Source organism: Anser brachyrhynchus, assembly GCF_964034855.1.
Source record: "Anser brachyrhynchus genome assembly, chromosome: 1".
Taxonomy (NCBI): domain Eukaryota; kingdom Metazoa; phylum Chordata; class Aves; order Anseriformes; family Anatidae; genus Anser; species Anser brachyrhynchus.
The window spans coordinates 129,312,032-129,327,148 of record NC_137694.1 but is presented as its reverse complement, the minus strand read 5'-3'; the positions used below and the strand labels follow the sequence as shown (position 1 = coordinate 129,327,148).

Here is a 15,117-nt window from a genome sequence, read left to right as displayed (position 1 = left end):
TCTTGCCAAGCCCCTAGGCTGCCAGTAGGGCTGTCACACCACATTTGAAGAGCAACAACATACAGGAACCTGACTGAAGACACTTTGTTAGTCCAATTCATATATTTAGGAGGTAACACATGCACCTGACTGCAGCACACTCGGTGTCAAACATGGGGCAGGGACAGATCCAGCACCAGACAGCCATAGGCAGTCCAATGACCGGGTAAGACTGATGAGATACAAACGACAATATAGCCAGAGAGTGGTGCATCACTTCTTGAGAAACACTTTCCATTAAGAAGCCTCCCCTTTGGGACTGAAAGGAAAATTTAACCTACAAAATATTTAAGCAACACTCAAATGTTCTTCCAATATCATTTGGACATTTTCTTTTTTACATTTTCAATGAAGAAAGAATATTTGTACTATCTTTTTAATTGAGTTGCTCATTCAGCAGACCTTGTTTGATGTAAGCACTTTTTTTGGAAACTATAAAAGAAAAATGCACATAAAAATCATTCAAAATAAACTGTTTTACTTTATTAGAAAATGAGTGTTTAATCAAATTGTGTTTGTTACAGCTACTGCTACCTATAAATAATAACAATCATATAAAGAACAAATAATGAAATGTTCAAGGGAAATACTGTGGAAGTGGACAGATAGGAAAATAACACAGAATTGTGTGTGTGGGACATTCAGACATGCAACAAGAAGTACTCAAAGGGTACACATATGCTAGGACATTTAGCTTCTTAGAAATCAACAAAAATATCTTGAAATCAGCCTATTTCCACATTTAAAGCACAAAAAAAGAATATAATATGACACCAGTTCAAGCCTTCAGGCAAACATAATAGTTCTATTTCAAACTGTGAAAGCAGTTTTATTCTACAACTGTAATGCAACCAAAGAAAACATAAGCACTTCAGTAGGTCACTACGACTCCAAGATTAAGTTACTCCAAAAGTGAGGAAATGTTACTACTTTAGGTTTTCTCTTCATGGCCAACACAATCATCTCGAACACCCCCCTTTAAAGAAAGAAACATCAGAGAGTGCATCAGCCTGACCTGCAGTGCAATGTTTTGTTTTGGTTTTTTGTTACAAGCCTTCATCACCCTTTCAGGGAACTCGGTACCCGTCCCCAATGGGATAACCAAGAGGAGCTGGAAATGTTGAGGCCTACTGGAAATGTTGAGGCCAACTATCAGCATTTGCTTGCTGGCATATCTAGGAATGGTACAGTTACTTGCTTACACCTGGCTATATAATTACTAGGGTAGATTGTTAAATGATTAAAATGTTCAGCTCTTCAAGCATGTTTCCAATAAACTTCTCTATTCGCCTGCTCCACAAGCTTTTCTACAACCTTCAACTTTGCCCATTAGGGTTTAGCGCTGCTAATAGATGACTTATGGCTCAGCTACTACTAGAAAGGAGGGAGGCTTTGAGTCAGGAAAATTTTCAGGAGAGAAAGTCTCCCTGGATACAAACAGAGTCTTTCTGTACTGTTAAAACTAAAATACAGTCCCAGGAATAAAAGCAGTGCCAGACACAGGCAACAGGAAGGAGAGAGGCCCAAGGTCAACAAAATTTCCTTTTCTTAGAGAAAAGTAGAGCACAAAAAGCAAAGAAAAAATCCTTCCTTATTTCATAAGTCCTGAAGGGAAGATCTTGAGCTTGAAGGACACAAGCATACGTGTGCTGAAAGGAAATTAAAAATAAATAAATTTAAAAAAAAATCAAGAGGTGAAAAAACATATCATATTCAAAGCCAATGGGAAAAGATACTTTGGAAACAAGACCTCAGTTGAACGTGGTGCCTACAGTGCCACTTGATGGCTTGTTCTGAGACTGCATTCAGCACCGGTCATAGCCATGAGATGCTGACCAGCCCCTGGGGTTCTGCTACAGCACAGCTAGAAGCTGTTTGACAATTCTGGTGCAGACTGGAAGAATTAAAAACTACACAAGTACTTTGTATAATGGATTCCACTCTGAGATATTTTTATATCTCTCTGAGATATTTTTCAATGTCAAAATGCTTTGTGTGTTATGTTGTTGTTTTTTTGTTTGTTTGTTTGTTTGTTTAACATCATTTTCTAAGTAAGAATCTGAGGGACTGAGAAAGCAGTCACGCAGAACTGGAGTGACCCTAATATAGAGTTACAGGTATTTGCACTCTTAGGCCCACAGAAGACCTGCCTACCACATGAACTGCCCAGAGAAGCAGTAGTCATGGAAGTCCTTGCAAACAGCCTGTTGGCAGAGGTTGAGGAAAAACACCTTACAACAAGATTTCACAGAACGGTAACCAAGAGACTTAGAAGCCCAGCATTCACTCCCAGCTGCTTTCTTGCAGTATTATACGGTTCTGAAATTGTGGCGCAGACTGTCTCTTGTCACTATTAAAAAACTTCCCCCTTCAGCTCTCCAGCTGTCAAAATACATTAACTGTAGGGAGAGTCCGGCTCAATCCCCGGTGTTCATCTTGTTCTTGGAAATGGGATGAACCACTTTATATCGTTTTGACAAAAAAAGCCCGTCCACAGCCTTGCCCAAAAGGAGTGCTAGATTTGTAAAAAGTTGAGTCTGCATTTTTATAATTTCAAATGAGTTTTTTATAGGATTTTATCATGTAATATATGGCGCTATTAATTAAAAGTCAAAGAATAAGCTCAGTGGTATTACAGCCCATCTCAGTCAAAGACTTCTTTGTGAGTTTAACTCCATGCACTACACATTGCCAAAAAACTCACTTCTCGGCAGGATGAGGCCACAAGGTATATAGTAGTACAATGACAGAATAATCCCAAATGCTAGCAGGCTCAGCACCGTCGAATGACATGCCAAATGTCCTTACTCTGATGCTACAGGTTAATTGTCTGGTATGCTGTGGAAGTCTAAGGGTAAAAGATGACTAGGATTCAGATATCTGCATTTAATAAGACAATTAGTTCTGGTTGTATTTTGGGACAACTGTAATTAGAGTTATAACTAATGAACTAGGAAAATAAATAACAAGCAAAAAGCTATCAATCACACATTAAACGTGAACATAAACAATAATGAAAATGCTTCTCTTGTTAGTTTCAAAAGCATTTTTAATTTAAATCTCTAATTAATGTCTCATGGGTAGCAGTCTGCACTAATGAAAACCTCTAGTTTAACAACAAACATTTTTATCTATTGTTATGACTATTTGATCTTATTATAATTAGTTTCTATTTAGAAAATAGGAAGGAACTGTGAACATACAGCCTTCAAGAATATCTATCTATCTGGTCACATTATAAACCCTGAAAGCAAAATTCACGCTGTTTTTTCAGCAATTTAAATACTCTCAAAGAATTATTAAATTCTTCGCTTAGAAAATTAGACCACCACCACACTTGCTGTTGTTCTAATCCACCGTGCAAATCCAAACCACTTCTAACACAACAGGAATTTCCAATGGTATCTACGACTACCACAGACATGTAAGCCCTTTCTAAAAGTATCTTATCATCTGTTGGCCCCAGGAAGAATGACCAGCAGCAGCTTTAGACGCCCCTACACCTCAGGTGTTCCATAGCACCCTGAAGCGAAGTTGGAAGAAAGGAAGGCATCCTCATGCTCAGCATGTCACCGTGGGGTATGACTGTAACCCGTCTTCACTGGGGGTCTGGGGAAACACACTTGGCACTAAGGGAGGCAGCTGAGAAGCAGACTTGCATTCCTTTCTGCCAACCCTCTTCTGGAAGCAGCAACTTTCAAGGGGAAAAGGGGAGAAAGGAAACAGGGATAAACTCCCACTGCTAGGTCTGAAGATCTTACTTCGCTAAGGGATCTCAGTTCCAAAAGCCACACACGCTAACTGCTAAAATTTGTTTCATCCCATTTGTAACAAATGTCTGAGCACAATCCTTCTCTTTAAAGATGAAGCCAAATTAGCACAGCACTCACTATAGGAACCAGCTTTTCAGGGAAAGTCTAATGGGTTGTCAGCCATAAGTGACACTTTAAACAGATCTTTTGCTAAATGACTGCATAAAGATACACAGACACTATTTTGATTCAAACAATATTTGTTTTTGTTTGCCATAAATCAGGGATTTATTTATTTCCAAATAAACGGAAATCCACAGAGATATCTAAGTCAATTTAAAAGCAATATATTCAACTGATACAACTTTCTTATGAGAACACAGCATGATTTGTGCCCTTGGAAAACACCTTCACACATTTTCACAACTCAAGATACTTCTTTTTTTTAAAAAAAAGGCCTTCACATCATACATTTGTCAGTTGAAATAAGTAGCTTTGAATTGTGACAAACACTCTGAATCATATTTCAACGCGATGTTTTTTTATGCAGCGTTATCTAAAAGCAGAAGGCTGAACAATGAAATAAGTACACTGGTTTGTGCAATTTAGAACCACAGAATCATTTAGGCTGGAAAGACCTCTAAGATCATCACGTCTAACCATTAACTGCCAAGTCTACCACTAAACCATGTCCCTAAGCACAACATCTACACTTTCTACATCAAATACAGTTCCTGTTTCAAGATAAAAATTCTGCTGTACTTTCTCAAGGAATTAACACTACTGTGGCAAGGGCAAAAGAAGAAGTAATAACAGAAAGCATTCAACATCAGCTGCTCAGTATCGACCATGATGGAAAAATCACATAATACTTCTTCAGGTGGTGAGAACTTTTTTTCCAAATTCCTTTATTTTCCCTCTTCCACTGGCTGATCTAGTTCTACCCAAAAGAGCCAGACAATGTCCTGGATTGTACAAACACAGCAGATGTTGCCTAAGGCAAAGATTGTATTTCAGAAGCTGACAGGGCAGGGTATTTCCTAAGGTCAAAGTGGGCACAGCCTCACCTATGTCAGCTATTCTTCAGAATTTACTTATGGCCAGCACTTCAAACTAGCCACAAACCCTGTTCCACACTACAGCAAAATTATTTCCGGTGTGATATTTGGTAGAACTGTCAAACAAAGAAGCAGCCCTAGACAATATGTTTTCTGAAACCTCCGAATCAGCAAGTTGTCAATGCTTTCTTCAACAGCAGCAATTCAAGGCAGGACTAAGAGTTTAAGACTGCCAAATCTGTAAAAAGCAATCCAACTGTGTTTCATATAGCATGCCCTTAGTTACGAGTGCACACATGCAAGTAGGGAAAGGTTTCACTTTCATAGTTCCACACCTTTTGGTTCTGACGCAAACATTTTCAGTTTCATTTGGATTTAAACAAATCCATTATTTGTAGTTAAGCTGGCCAAATTTGTAAGAATACAAGAGAATACAAGAGATTCATTTCATGCAAGAAATCCAGTGTCTCATCTAAATTATTTAACCATTTGATTCATTAGGTAGACATAACTCTTAGGTTGGAGATGAGGAAGTGGTTTTTATTCCGTTACTTTACTCTTGAAAGACACAAGAGTGTCTTTTAAGTAGGGCAACCGACGGAAGATACTTGTGCAGCCATGCGAGGTCAAATACACTTCAAATTGCATAACAAAAATGTCTCACGTGCTGCCAAGAAGCGCATTATAACATGGTGTTTACATTGTCTTCAAAATATGCTCTTAGGTATCTTACTGTCTGGAGATCCTACATTGCAATCCTCCTCACAGACAGAATAAGGTTAGTTCAAGTGACACATCAGGTCTTGTTCCAAGAGAACAATGTACAGAGCTGGTGTGTGTAGCTAGGTTAAAGGGAAAAAAAAACAATCACAAACTTCTTATAGTCGGATTTGATAACTTAGTCTCTCATAATAAAATACTGGATGTCATCAAGACTGCAGTAGAACTTATATCCTTTCAGAATTTATTTCCTAAGTGACAAATGGAGGAAAAATAAAACTAATCATATATCCTTGACAAGCAAACAAATATTCGCTTATCAACTGCTGAGTCACAGGAAGAAAAATCCTACAAATATATGATACAAGTTGAAACACACCTTTCACTGGATGCTTGAGCAAACTAAGCTTTTATATCTTTTTAACGCTAAGTAAATAAAGACTACATTATTTTAAATGCAATCTACTTAAAGGCTTCATGTTAGCATTTCCAGTTTTGGTTCTCATGCTATTCAGGTCAACAACAAAGTTCTAAAATCTCTAATGGAACAAAAATGAAGAATGAACAACATTCCTTGATCCTGCAACAAGATTCGCCCATGCAAAGCATCGTTCTGGATCTCTGTCTGAACTTTCATAATTTGTTCCCAGTCCCTCTTAGGGATGTACACTCATTTTTCACATCCACTTCCACTCAGAATAAGTACATCTTGAGTCTCTAAATAATTTGTTTTGTTGTTATTGTTTTTTTAATTGATTACACTAAACAGAAATTGTTAAAATTTGCAGGCAAAGATGACAAAAGGTGAATGTCATGGCTGAACTCCAGAGGACTTCAAGTAAATCTCTTAAATGCGTTAAACTCAGTAAAGGTAATTCTTCTCTGTGGCTGTCTCACTAAAATTAAGAAGAGCTTTTTCCACTATCATCTTTGATGTTAAAGATACAAACTCAATAGCACAAACTCTGAGCATTTTCACTGCACTGAACTCAGAAGCAACAGCTGATTGAGTAAAAGCAGAATTGCTACAGAGAAAAAAAAATTACAAAACCCATAAGCAAACAACCACATCCCCTCACCCCCAAACAGTAACCCAAAATAGATATGTAAGTGTGCCAGAGAAGAAAAACATCTGGTTTACATTGTGTCTTTAAAACACATCATATCTAAGAGCTTAGCATGCGTAAGATATGCCAGAACTGCATGCATGTATATTCCATTAAAAATCTGCTTACCTCTCCCACAACTTCAATGATGTCACCAACTTTTAATTCCAGTTCATCTTCATTTTGAGGCAAATAACTGAAAGCCACCTGACATCTTCTTCGTCTGTTTCTGTCTCCTGGTGAAAACGAAGGAAACGAGGAAATTGTAATATGAAAACAAAATTCCATACCAAATATAAGCCATGTAAAATGATTAAAGATGAAATATTATTCTTCACGCACTATCAAAATAATTTGAATATTTGCAATACTTAGTATGTCTGCCTAGAATTAGTTTATTAAAAGAGGATGGAGGAATGGTTACTTGGCTATATTATTTCTTTCAACCATTTTTATAATCTGATGCACTTAATATCATGCATCATCTGGGTGAAAACAAGTTGTGGCAATTTTTTTTTCCTATCTGTGATATTACTTAACAGTGAAAACTTAATATACATTTATACAGACATATGTATGTATGCATTTGTATTTATATACACACATTTTAAATTTTTAAATTGCGTATTTATGCACTAATATTAGATTAAGAAAACAAAAAGAAAACTCATCCCAAACTCCCCTCTTCCCCAAAGAAGCTAGGTGTGTGACTGGGTTAGTGTGGTGAAGGTGGGCTAATGTTGATAATCAACCAGCCACTGGAAACACTGTTAATCAGCCAGCTTTCTCTCCAGCTTGGACGTCCAGGCTCCCCTGAGAAGCTGGCATGAGGGTGCATCTTTGGATGCATGACTGCAGAGAGGCTTGAATTCACAGCCTGGCCGTGGTTCTGTGATTTATGCACATGTATACACATGAATATGTACACATTTTACCCAAGTAAATGTTTTCTCTTACGCTACTTCTCTTAACTGTTGAACATGCTCAATACACCCCAATGTAATTGTACACACACTGTCCTAGAATGGCCTTAAGACTGACATTAAATTACAAATGGATCTCATGGTTAGTCTGTTATTTCCCTTGGAACAACATTTCTTGATAATACTACTCCAGGGAAAATGGGTAATAACAAGTTACAGAACTTTTTTTTTTTTAGTCTGTTAATAAAAACCGGAGATAGAAGGGAGAAGGGAAGCCACTGAATTTGGCTTTCTAGTGCATTATGATAGTATTTTTCACAGCCACTGAAATTTTTCCTGAGTGGCAGCTTTTTGAATGATAAAATTAATAGCTTAATGCAATGTAACCAAACTCACTCAAATTGGCTTTTTTTTCTCCACCTACAGATGACTGATCATTCTTCACCATCTAAACTAAAATGGTCCTAAATTGACAACTTTACAGAGCCATATTCAAAATAACTTAAATATAATAAATACCTTCCATAGCGAGTGCTTCTTTGATTGTGCAAAAGTAAGAGGGCAGCTATTTCTCCTAAAGACAACATTCCCACTATGATTTCTAACATCAAGTAGGGATTGTTGCCTGATGTGACAGATGTCAGTTGCCACGCTATTTAATAATCAATACCGTGTGACTCTTGGAGAATATTTTTGAGTTCACTAAGAGTGAAAAATAAACACAGTTCTGGAGGTTAATAACAGAATCGCACAAATCCTTCACCTTCCCATCCCATTTTTATTTATTTATTTATTTTATTACTGCTACAGTGAATCTCAAGAAAGTCGACATTTATCTGTTAGCCTCCTGGTTGTCTCATTTCTCAGCCTCTCTTCCTGAATCTTTCTTTAAAATACCTAAGTGGAGAGCAGCAAGAGGCTTAAGTACCAACCAGTTCCTTTGGTCTAATGCAAGACACAAGAGACCCAGCAGCAAATCCTTTTGGGTTTAGGCAGAAGATGCTGCTGGGTCCCATGTGCCTGCTGACATTTGGAGCACTTGAGCAGTGCAGGAAATGGGTGAGGAGCTCTCCAGCAAAGAGGTATCTGTTTTTTCTTATATTAAAGCAACACGGGTAATACAGCAGTATAAGTTTCTAAGAAAACAGAGCTGATAGGAAAAGAGGTCAGAGTGAACAAGCAGTGCAGATACAAAACTGTTAGTAAAGAAAAACTCCTTTTTTGCAAATGCGAATGTTAAGGTTTACTGTATTCCCACCCCAGCATCACATATTTTTTGTTTCTTAACTACCACAAAGTCTCCAGAGGCAGCATGCTGAAGAATCACACAGCAAAACAACAACAAAAAACAGAGACGACTAACAGCAAGTTTAGACAGAAAAAAATGAAGCCTTGGTCTTCTTTTGGTATTTTCTCTTCTGCTAATATTGCCATTTACCGCAGAGTATTATTACAGTTGAAGCCTAACTGTTGATCATCTGAGATCTAAATGACGCACTGTGACCTTAAAATGTAAGGAATTTGACTGATCAACATAAATTTAATGTGAAACCATTTAGAGAAGTAATTGTGCAATGAAGATTGCAGATACTCTCTAATCTTATCCATTTTTTTTTCTGACTTTACAAGTCAGAAAAACTGATGAAGATTTTTCATTTTTCTCCACACTTGAGCATAAGCTGAGTTCCTTGGCAGTGAAAAGTTGTTGAGTAGTGAGAAGTCAGTTAAATAAACCCAGGACTTGAAAATCAGAAAAGGTGTGCTGCAAAGTCATCACTAGGTTTTGAAAGGCTTAAAAGAAGAAGAAAAAAAAAAGAAAAAAAAAGAGCAGTGAACTTTTACTGGCCCACATATAGCAATTTGTTGCAAGTAACCTGCTGCAGGCAACACCATACCGTGCTCTTCCTGCTGGTTGCAGTTCTAGACTTTTTAATTTCCTGTAGCTGTGGTCCAACATCAAAAGTGTTTTGAAGGTAAAATGCCTGTGAACTGCAGGATGGGAATTTACCGAGCTAAACTGTATTTGGAACAAGCAACCATGCAGAAATAACATCACTCGCCCTTGTGAAAAACATCAGCTCCCATTTACACAGTTATAATAAACCTTGAAGGAAAAACATTCACAAGCCTAGTTTGTGCGGTCTTTTCTTAAAATAAATCATGCAGCTACAGAAGGATTTGCTGTGTACGTACCAGCAACTGCAAAGCATATTGCATCTGAAGCAATGGCACCCAGAGCTCGGCATCTCCTGCAAAGCGTGCTGGACTTTGCCCTGCTCCTTGTAAGGGCAGTGTCGGAGCCACTGAACCCTTACAAAGTATGCGCAGGTCTACCAAGGGAGCAAAGATGGACCTTGCATGCACTGCGAAAGGTGCAATGCCATGATGCATTTCAAGAGCAATGCTGGCTGCCTGCCTTGTTCGCAGCTGCCGATCGCCAGCTCCCGCTCACCCCACCTGTGGCTGAGGTTCCCCCTGCCCTGAGCAGTGATGGGCTTCTGTAATTGCTCCCCAGAGTTTTACACAGAGCAAAACTTGGTGTTTAGCACTGTGACCAACAGACTTAGTTAAACCAGCTCCTTTTGTCTTTATTTGAAGGTTAACCCACCTCAGCAGAGCTGTCCCGAAGATGGATGTCTGAATCTGAGGCCATCCCTGAGGAGCAGAGAGAGCCTAATACCTCCAGAGGGTATTCGGTGTCATTGTAAAATAGACAACTAAAATACATCAGATGAATGACTCTCTGGAGGCACATTTTTCTATTGCTGTGACTAGACGAGACTTCAACTTGAACTTTAAAATGTCTAAATCTGGGTCAAAAAGAACGAACGTACATTTAAAGACTAGGAGAAAAAAAAGGCACCTTTGAAGGAACAAATCTAATTTGCTTCAAAGTGGTGTTTGATCAGATTATAGAAATGGTGTGGTTGCCTGTGATAGCAGGAGACTAGGCCTTGATCCAAAGGAGTTTCCTCCAGTCATACAAATGCAAGAGACAAGGATTTATAGACACTGAAGCAACACCCTTGCATCAACAATGAAGACAAAAGAGAAAGCGACAAAGCATTGTCATTCAATACCTACCTGCCTAAGGCTCACCAAAAGCTGAGCCGATGCTCCACAAGAAGTCACGCTGGGACTTACACCCTGCCGTCAGACACAGGAATCGTCACCGACTGACAGTGCAGGATTTGATGACGTGCAACAGCAGCAGGGTAGACCGGAAGCAAACTACTTACAAGTAAACTGGAAATTTCAAACCCAAACTACCTTTTTAATTCTAAAACCTTTGTTATGAAACATATTTACACATGCGTGCATGTGTGAATAGCTCATACAGTGGTTTCTAGAAAGCCTGCTGTTCACTGACGCCAACGTCTGTATACCCCGTGCTGTTAGTGTCAGTGTCACCATGTGGTGAATGTCACTAACAGAAGGTCCATCAACTGCACGAATCCCTTTTCTTCCATCACAAGAGAACAAGTTCAGCAACCTGTTTTGTAACAGCACAACTATTCTATAAAAAAAGCAAAAAACTATACTCAACCAGAAAGCTTCCCAGAACAGACCCCTGGAGTGAACACCTATACCTCTCCCTGCTGACAAAACACACACCTAAATGGCTTGCAGTGTCTTCAAAGCCAGGCCACACAGTTTGGTAATTGGGTCTGTTTTAAAAAGACACAAATCGAAATCATTGTGGCTCAGACAAACAATCCAACCCAATTGTTCCTGTATTTCCTTTTACTTTAAAGGAGTGTTGCTAAGGAAATTGCATGGGTTAGGTCGGGGACGGAGAGGCCTCAGTCAAGCGTTGCAGCGTGAGGAGCCTGAAGACATTTCTCCCACATCTAAAGAGAGAGCTGTTTCAAACGTCACAGCTAGAGCACATCACAGCCCCTGCAGACCAACGCGCTCCTCTCTGCCCTGGGCTTGCTGGGCAGCCTTGGGGGACCCACCGAAGGAGACCGAGATCCACTGGGCCACCTGTAAAGTAGGCGCAAAGTGACTGAACTCTGTAAAACTGCTAGAGAAAGAAGTTCCTTTCTGGCAGGTCTATTGTGAGGAAAATGACAAATCGGAGGACAAGTTTCCTGCCTTCAGATTTCCCCGCATGCAGCAGAATCTGCCCATCAGTTGCACTTCCCATCCCCTTCCAGCTTTCAAAGCTAAATCTGTAGCTGGGGGGAACTGGTTCAGAGCACAGCGACTTCTGGTTAGACACGCTGGGCTGTGATCTGACTCAGTCAGAAACTGGTTCTAAATTTAATGTGCAAGAAGACAAAAGGCTACTATAGTACAACTAAGAGGAGACGTATACACTTTTAGCCTGCATGTTACCAATTTTGACAGTACTGATGGAGCTTTGGTATAGCTATTTTGGACCGCCAGACTAGATGGTTGCTGCGTGATCTTTTTTTTTTGTTGTTGTTGCTACTGTTGTAAAATCACTGAACTGTGTATATTAAAATGCAACTGTTAAGAAACAGGCTGAGCTACAAGAAAATTCTTCTTCAAAGAACTACCCTCCATAGGTGTTTTTGAGAAACAGAAGCATCTAAGAACAATTAAGAGCAAACAGTTAGTATAAAAACGTATATAATATATATATCTTTTTTAAGTATACAGTGTACAGAAGACAGTGTTAAGAGACTTCAAAGTCCTGCTCACACTCAGTGCTAATGTGGATTTTGTCACTATCTTCCACAACACAAGGACTTCACTTATACCCACCCACTAGCAGAAATACTAAATAATCATTTGAAAAGGCACTACCAAAATTACCAAGTTCCAATTTCAATTATTTCCTGGAGGATTTTGGCAGTGTTTTTCTGACCTGGGATGTGACATGTCAATTCCAATTCTCTCATCACCCACATGCTGTTAGAAGAGTGAGTGCTTTTGGCTGGACGACAAAATATTCTGACCGAGGACTGTTCCCTGTCTAGCCGAAAACAGAAGTAAGCTGTGTGTGAATATTTTAAGAAGGATTTTTTGTTTGTTTGTTTGTTTTGTTTCAATTTGTGAAACCATTACACCAGAGAAAACTGCAAGGAGGGGCGAGGGGAGAAGAAATATCTTAGATGCTCCCGGTACTCTACCAAACATGTTATGTAAAACTGCTGTGTTTTTGTACAAGCAGATGAACTGGAAAGTGCCCTGCTTTGATGTGTGCAGCTGAATCATGGAGATTGCAGGACTCCTTTAAACACATTTAAGCTACAACACAATGTGCCGTCACTGTTAGTAATGTTACTATGAGTGTGTTAATATTCTACTGCTGTTGAGGAGTAGGTTTCCTCTCGCTGGACTCCACAGCAGTACTTCCCGGTTCCAGCCATCTGATTGCTGCTTTGGATTTTATGACCAGGTTTTGTTTGTAAGGAACCTGAAAGCCTGGAAGACACATTTTTGTTATGCCATTACGTTTTAATCCACAGTCAGAAGAATAGTGAACATGATATCATTTAATAAATTCATTCTTTTGTTAAGAAAATGGAGGAATATTCAGGTTTTACATCAGGTATGAGACTTTCCCATAGCAGCAGTAATTACTGGAAGTGACTTAGAGCAGCAACGTAACACCAGTGGTCATATGCTGTTAGGAGAAAACCATTAATTAGCTGAGAAGTGGAGCACTTCAGTATGCCACAGTAAGAGCCAGGCTTGTGCGTCTGACAGACAGAACTGAAATATCAGCGAAGCCAAGATCATTATTTAAGTCTAACCTGAAGCAGAAGCAAATGCTATAAAAATAACTGTAAAAAAACTCGAAAGACCGCTGCACAGTTTGACCATAAAAAATCTATACCACCAAAAATTCTTTTCCTGAGTCTGAAACACACTAAATATATACACAAGACATAGAAATTTCTGTAAGTGTAATATCAAGAATGAAGTCAAACCATCATGCCATCCTTACTAGAAAATGAAACAAAGCAAGTCCAAATTCCAACAGCAACACTTGGTCTTGCCACATAGCCTGAATTTTTTATATTCTGTCTTTTAGGGGGAAAGTGTAAATACATATTAAACTACACATTAACTTAACCACATGCAGAAGTGAAAATGTGCATGTTCATTCAAGCTAGTAGTTCTAGAACTCGTATCTTTTAAGCTTCGTACTCTAAATAACCATTTTGGATCAGCATTGCAGGTGAAACACTCCATCACAAGATAAAAATTGGAAGTCGGTGACAGGGTTTTGAAAGGGATTTTAGAACTGCAGTTTAAAAGCAGTTATGCAGTCCTGATAAAGACTGGACAAGCTCGCTCAGCTTCTCATCACTTCCAAAACCAACTATTCCTACAGCTGGAAGAGATGCAGAAACAGCTGTCAGCAGCAAGTGCTGCCTTTACAACACCTTTTGTTGAACAAGCTATCCTCTTGCCCATTCTCAACAGTCCCTCTCGGTTAGTGTCTTTCATGAGCAGTGCAGTCCAAGAAGCACCAAGTATTCCTGTCCTCAATCCAAGGCATACTTCAACAGGGTGACTTGCCCCAGTCATCCATCTCTCTGGGACTTTGTCCACAGCGACAAGCACTAGGTGCCAGTCATGGCACTAGGATTCCCCATCATCTCTAATGCAATTAGTAACTATCGGACATGAGAAGGCCCAACACAAGGTCTTACACTTGTCTTTATATTTGGTTTCTTTTCTCATACTCAGAAAATTTGCAAGAATAGATTACATAAAGAGATTGTTATATTTGCTAGCATATATTTCATATGAAACAACTGTATGAGGAGCTTCAAAAATACTGTAGACAACGTACCTGTATCAATAACTTAGCTTTTCTAAAGAGCAAGAAGAGACACACAAACTTGAAATATTCTTTCATGGATGGCAAATAACATTTTAAAATGCCAGAAGAGAAACACCACAAGATTTCCAATTGGCCCATAAGAGCCATTTTCTTTTTCTATTCTCATTGCATAGATCTTATGGTGTAATTGGATAATCCCACAATATTATCCCCTCATCCACATTTTGAGATCCAGTTGATTTTTCTTAAAGAACACCAATAACTGTGCACGTTCATTTTTAGCCACCAGACTATCAGTGCTTTTTGACAGGTCCTCAACTTCTGTGATGACATTACAGACCAAGTCTTACTCTAACCTCTGCTACACTGGTTTCAAGTAAGCCTCTTTTATCAAGGTCTAAAAACCCGTCATCAGGATTTAATGTGCACTCCAATAGGTAACAGTGCGCACTAAACAAATGCCTTGAAAATGATGGAAAGATTCAACAAATATAGAAACTGATTTTCTGGTTGCTGCACTCACGAGAGCTATTACAAAATGAGCATCTGCAATAAAACACCACTTAACAAAACCCAAACATCTCTTTCATATTGGGCGCTTAGAACATCAGTCAGATTTTTAAACTAGAATCTCATTTTCCTCTAGAATATTGATACAATTTACGTATTTGTTTTGAAGCCATTAGAGCAATGAAGTTAAATTTAAAAAAAAAGTCATAAATCCACAGACAGAGGATACCTCATCTTCCT

General features: G+C 38.9%; 1 protein-coding gene across 6 annotated transcripts in view; it reads right to left on the bottom strand.

Annotated features, from left to right (window-relative positions):
* SH3KBP1 (SH3 domain containing kinase binding protein 1) overlaps nt 1-15,117 on the bottom strand; it is a 225,213-nt gene that overhangs the window by 104,351 nt on the left and 105,745 nt on the right. For all 6 annotated transcript variants that reach the window (XM_080576410.1, XM_080576411.1, XM_080576412.1 and 3 more), the window contains one exon: nt 6,805-6,911. In XM_080576410.1, the coding sequence (XP_080432536.1) occupies nt 6,805-6,911 (107 nt within the window). The remainder of the gene's footprint in view (nt 1-6,804; nt 6,912-15,117) is intronic.